Below are 6427 nucleotides of genomic sequence, written 5' to 3'. Positions count from 1 at the left end.
TCTAAATTTCTCAAGTATCAGACAAAACCTCCATCAAATTGCTGTTCCCTACCCCCAACCCACCTCAACGACAGTTTCTGAATTACTAGGTAGGGATGTGGTGGGACCCAAGAATCTACATTTCTAAGAGGTTTTTCCATGCTCCTGATGCTGCTGGTTCAAGGATTGCACTTAAAATCCACTGCACTCAAATATGGAAGGCACAGTTCTAGCCTAGTAGAAAAGAACGCTTATCAGGTAGAACGGTGGGATTGAAGTGTCTGCATTAGGGTTAGGAATGGAGGTTTCTCCCTAAGTGTTTCTGCTTGAACTCTGGTCCTGGATGCCAACTGCCTCTTCATCTTTGGCTAGCGTTCAGAGTTTTTCTTCCATGGAGAAAGTGATGACCAATGAGGCAGTCAAGCAGATGTGTGCAACCAGGAGTCCGTTCCACTTATTTCTCCTGAGGGGTCTCCGCTGTCTCTGTGTTACGAGACTGAGAGTTCTTTTCCCTTTTCAACAGCTCTTCAAAGATCTCATTGTGCATGTAAAAGAAGATGTAACCGGTGCAAAGCCTAGCCTCCTGCATCAGATCTTCTTGGATACTTGATACCTGGAGATCGTTGTAAGTGAACCACACTTGCCTCTCAAAGTCATAGGCATCGCTGATATAATGGCCTGAATTTGGGGTCTGCCCGAGATGGCTGACAACACCAACGAGCCGATAGGTGTAGAGATCGTTCATCTCAGCATTTCCTTTTGGTTTCTTGGCTTCAGTTTCTGTCTTCTCCATATCTAAAAATTGTTTGTTTCCAGGGTTTTCATTGGAACCCGATGCACTTAGGGAATTCACATCGGCCCCCTGGAGACTCAAGTCTGTAGGTCTCCTGAGGTTCTCCGTGTACCACTGGGCATGTGGCTTCAAAAGGGCTTGAAGCAGTGCCTGCTGAAGGGCTTGTTCGTAGAGCCTCATCCTTTCATCGTGCTGGGTATGTTCAGCCACTTTTTGGAATTCATTTGAAATTCTGTTTTTCTTACCATCATAAAAATCTTCAATGGTGTCAGCAACACTCTCAAAATCTGCAAACATATTAGTTTTCTCATATTTCTTTTGCTTTAGATTTTCAGATGCTTCTTGAAGATAATTGTCTGCAAGGCGTGTTTCTGGACCACTGGTGGGTTTACCTTCATTGTCGTGGATCAGAGAATGGGACGTTTCTTCCAGATTCATCATTAAGCCAGCGGCTAATAGCTCTTTTTCAATGACTGCTCCATCTCCTAGGTTCATCAGTTTGGACTCTGTTGTATTCAGTCTGGAACATTTTTCCAGGTCTTTTTTCTGCTCTTCTCTGCATGACCCTTCATAGAGAATCTGGCATTTTTGTGGTTCAGGCTCTTTGTCTGGCCCAGTGTGTGGAACTGGGAAAACACTGGATGCTGAGGTCAATTTTGTGGAAAGTGCTGGTGGACAAAGGTTTTCAGCACTGATCTTCTGGAAGACTTTTAGGACTTGGGAGTCCCTATTATGCGCATTCTTGCTCACAGGAAGAGGTGGTTTGGTACTTTCATTGCAATGAGATGATAACTTTAAATACTTAGAAATAACAACTTCCTGGTCATCCTTCCTTAGAGACCAAAACTCGTTAAAGATATAACGTTTCAGATGAACAATGAGAACCCTGGGGAGCCTACTGAATTTGTGCACTGCGACAGAACTCCTGTGCTGACATTTCTCACATCTATACTCAAGTTCTTCTGCTCCAAAGAAGAGATCAAAAGCAGACTGAATAGACACAGGGAGAGCTTTCATTCCCTGGGGAAGGTTGATGGAGAGGTAATTACTCACTTCTGTCTTGAGAACAACCTGACCACAGGCTTGACAAATAATAGAGCGCAGCAACTCAAACTCAAAATTAGTGATGACGGGACAAATGAGCACTCTGGTGGCAGCAGTGCCAGCAAAGACCTGTTGAGCTGAATTGTCCTTCTCGGATTCAATTTTCATCTTCCAAATTGTGTTTAATTTCTCCATGTTCTCTTTCATCTGAACCAAACAGTGGCCCAAAAACTCATGAGCATCATTTTGTATGTTGCCAGAGAAGATCTCTGCAACTGTTGAAATGGTTTTTTTAATATTCACAAGTAACCTCTCCTTGATTTTTATGTTATAAACATTTTTCAAAACAAACAGCTGTGCCAGGCACATGCTAAGAGCATCAAGGGGAATTTTACCCCATGGGAAATCCTGACTGAGTAAATCATCAGCAAATGATGGAATCGAAAATAAGGACTGTAAAACTGCATTCATGTAACAGGTGTTTCCCAAATTGGGGAGGCCTTGCCATAATTTCTCTGGGTAGAAGTCAAAGGTCTTCTTGAGTTTGTCCCACTCTGGGTCATTCATATTATACTTTGATGCCAACAGAAATGCCAAATATATTTTCTCAGACAGCATCTGAAGAAGACCTGCGCCATCCAGGCAAGGCTTTCCAGGAGAAACGGTCTTGATTAAGGGCTTGGCCTCTAATTTCTTATTCTTTTTTAACACTCCTAACATCAATTTTTTCTTCTCATTGTGGCTTACATACCTCAAGGGATTTGTCTGGGATTTCTTCTTTCTTACAGAGTTACTCTTTTGCGGGATTTTCCCATTCATCTCTGAACCAGATGATAGCATCCTTGTCTTCTTCCCGTATCCATTCTCTAGTAAATCTTTGCAACTAAGTTTTGATGACTTTGATGCAAAGGAAGGCATCTTCTGAAGGTCAGGTGTTCCACTTCCTTCTCCTGTCTGAAAAGATCCACTATTTGGCTTCTTGCGTGCTTTGTGGAATGAGTTTTTGTTGATTTCCTTTGGTGTTGTCATGCTGGCAAAGATACCTCCATCCCTCCCAGGTCTCATGGATGGCTGAATATTATTTTGATGGACTCTATCCAGGAACATCTTCAACTCTTCAGCATCTCTGGAAGATAATCTTTCAATAAACAAGTAGCTATTGTTTTGGAAAGTTAAGTGCAGGTGATTTTGCTTTTCTCCATATGATCTAAGGACCACGTTTTTAATATTATTACTTAGTCGAAAAGTTACATGTTCTCCAGTGGTGAAATACACCACCAGTTTGATCTTCTTCTTTCTTTCTACTGTTTCAATGTGTGCTTCTTTGGACCTAGACATCCCCATCTTCCTGCTCCATATTTGGACAAAACCGTGTACCATTAGGGTGGCCATCTTTTCTTCAAAAGTAAGTTACACGTATCCTGAATTATTGACAGTCTCAAAGTTCCAATTTGTTTTGCAAGGTCACTTTTGGCGACAGCACCAAGAAATGATTCTTTAGTTCTCTACAAGAATGGTTCTATTTTAGTATTGGTTTTATACTACAGTTTCTTCAGGTTCTGGATGTCCAGCTATTTCGTGATAAAACCAATACCATTCAAGAGCTGTACACGATGACATGAGGGAAGAATCTTGATTTCTATGGCAAGGCAGCTACTGGAAAAAAAATCAAGAAAAATCATTTAAGCTATCAGAAAAATGCTTGGATAGAACTCAAATTCTACTCCCATACACTAAATCTCCTTTCCACTACAACACTAGATCCCATTCTGATTAATTTCCCCACTTCAACTGAAATCATTAAACACTTTCATTAAAGACTTTCAATACATAGCTGAAGAGCATAATGAACAGTGTCTCAAGCGTAGCATATAATGTGCTAATCCTCCTGTCATAGAATGACCCCAAGGGGCAATTGTAATAAGTGAATAAGAGAGTGGAGGCACTAGGCTGCCCTCAAACCAATAACAGGTGAATAGCTCTTTATGTCCAGAAATCTACAGGACTTCATACACAGGCCACTAAATGTAAATCAATCTACCTCTTTCCAAATCCAGTTATGTTCCTTTCTTTCACGTGGCACAGTGTGAAGTCCACACGTTCTACCCCATGTGAGCACCTAACCTACCACTGCTTAAAGCAGATATCAAAGAATTCACTATCTCCAGCTCCAACAAACCAAGATGACCTGGTATGCTCTAACCAATCCCGATTCTTATGATAAGTGTGAGGTAACTGAAAATTTAAAGCCATGTGGAGCAAGACCATAAAAAACAATTTTGAAAGTTAGTCAAAATTATGACTGAGACTAAGCTCAAGATTGTGTTTACTGTGCTTTACTATTGAACAAGCAAATGCAGGTAGTATAAATAATTTACAAGAAACAGGATATGATGAGTGGAAAGTTTCTCATGGGCTCCAATGCAGCTTCACTGTTCCTATGGAGGCATGCCCAAAGTTTCAAGGTTGGTATCATCCATGCAGAGTGAAGAATGCCCCAGGTTAAAAAAGGAAACAAACCAATGGTCTGGTGCCCTTTTGGCCATTATACCAGGGGTAAAACCAAGTCAGCATTAAGGGTCTCTTATTAACACACACAAATTTCTTACTAAGTCCCAAGTAACATTTTTTTTTACTTTTCATTCCTTACTTCATCATCATATGGCCTAGAGAAAAACTGGTTATGCTCAACATGGGTGAATTATGTACAATACAACACCATCTCCTGGATCGTTAGTCTTGCTTTCCTCATACTTGCAACTATGCTCACATTCACCTGTCTAACGTAAAATCACCAGTAGATTGTCTGGGTCAACTGGGCTGTGGAGAACTGTCATAAGGCTTTGCAGTATAACTGGACCACCAACCCAGGCAATGGGAAAATCACATGCAACAACTTCTAGTAGGCCTTAGGTCTTATTACTCTCTTTTCCAGAAAATATTATCTGAACACCTTTAGGGCATATCTAGTCATCCATGGACAAGTACAAGGCATTTTTATCCAGGGTTAATTATGGGATGTGGACAGTGAGTGTGAGATCTGTTTGTCTTCCAGACTACATGGAATTAAGACCGTAAAGTAACCATTTTTATAATCAGTCTAACACTGTCCTTCTGATTGGCTAGAATTGCTTCCACATTCTCCTCCAATTGATTACCTCTTGCAACTGACATGAAATGCCTGACGTGCACTTCTCACAAGCTAAATTAGGTTGATTTCTTGAAATAATCCCATCTCTCTACTCCCCAGGTGCCTTGCCTACTAAACCACGAGTGAAACATGTTTTTCAACAAGTTAGGTCTACCAAATTTACCTGACTCAGGCCATTTTTGGCTTGAGAACTTCACAGCCATCCATTCTGAACTTCAGTCCAAGAACTCCCCAAACAAGTTCTGAGGCTCTGCAAACACATCACTCGTGAAGGCACCTTAGCACCTTTTAATTAGTTTCACAAAGTGATAAATCTATAACCCTAATTCTTTACATATTAACACTTCTAAGCACACACTGCCTGCTTTGGGACAAGCCAGATACCCCTGGCTTGTACCCTCCAGGGCCCCTAACATCATCCTAGCAGAAGGTAAGTAAAAGGAAACAGTCAGACAGCAAATCACTGATGTAGGGAAAGAGAAGTTCCCATCAGGTTACAAGGAACAGCACCGGGACAGTGCACTAAATCACCACAACCTGCATGTAAGAAGTCAAAGGAGAACTGAAAACTTAACTTACAACTAAGTGCCCTAAAATATGACGGGAAAATATCAATAAAAAAAAACCCCACCATAGGTAATTCTGCTTGTCATCCTGTATCAGCTACAAATTACACATGGTCAAAAAATACAGCCAAATGTCCCAGCTTTCCAAAAATGTCTCGAACATCCTATGTGAACACTCACTAAGCTTATGAGATGTGTTCAAGGCAAGGACAATCTCTTGAATACTAAATAAAGAAACCATTCCCCAAACCCTAAATGTTCTAAGATGACATTAGAATGGACTTTAGGTATATTGTTGCTAACAACCAAGACATCATCTATTGGTAATGAACATTTCTCTCTAAAATAGAATGGATCCTCTCAATGCGCATCAGTATATGCCCATCGGTATTGAGCACTGTACACATATGTTTAAAAAAAAAGACAAAGTTTAGTGGTCCTCTTGACAAATATTTACCATTAGGCCAAGCTGAGACCTTAGACTATGAGGTATCAGAGATCAATGTGCTGTTCCCCCCCACCCCACCTGCGTCTTCCATTCTTAGCTCTCCACAGGACACACCAGTGACTCCAAAGAAGTTATATTAGTTAAAAAAAAAAAAGGAAGTTATATTAGTGATTAGCATCCCACTGACACCATAGTCAACTCTAGAGTATTGATTGGGCTCACTGACAAAAGTAAATCTAAGAATTTCTCGCCCATTGTATGTAAGCTAGAGAGGCTCCTATAGCCAGCTTTGGCCATAGGGTCCACATAATCTGAGCTAGCTCCCTGTAACTCAAAACCAGCGAGGAAGGATCAGATGTACAGAGTCACTCAAAATTAAAATTTTCTGAATAACTCTATAGGGGACCAATCTGAATTAATGAATAGGTAAGCACTTAGCACTACAA

At 40.8% G+C, this 6427-nt stretch overlaps 1 protein-coding gene across 1 annotated transcript; it reads right to left on the bottom strand.

Annotated features, from left to right (window-relative positions):
- Positions 1-433: 433 nt before the first annotated feature.
- On the bottom strand, positions 434-3208 carry USP26 (ubiquitin specific peptidase 26). The gene has a single exon (XM_021684418.1). The coding sequence runs from the start codon at positions 3206-3208 to the stop codon at positions 434-436; it is 2775 nt and encodes a 924-aa protein (XP_021540093.1).
- Positions 3209-6427: the final 3219 nt, after the last annotated feature.

The sequence above is a fragment of the Neomonachus schauinslandi genome, chromosome X (genome assembly GCF_002201575.2).
Source record: "Neomonachus schauinslandi chromosome X, ASM220157v2, whole genome shotgun sequence".
In the NCBI taxonomy this organism is placed as follows: Eukaryota; Metazoa; Chordata; class Mammalia; order Carnivora; family Phocidae; genus Neomonachus; species Neomonachus schauinslandi.
The sequence above is the reverse complement of the archived record's forward strand: the minus strand, read 5'-3'. Positions and strand labels throughout refer to the sequence as shown.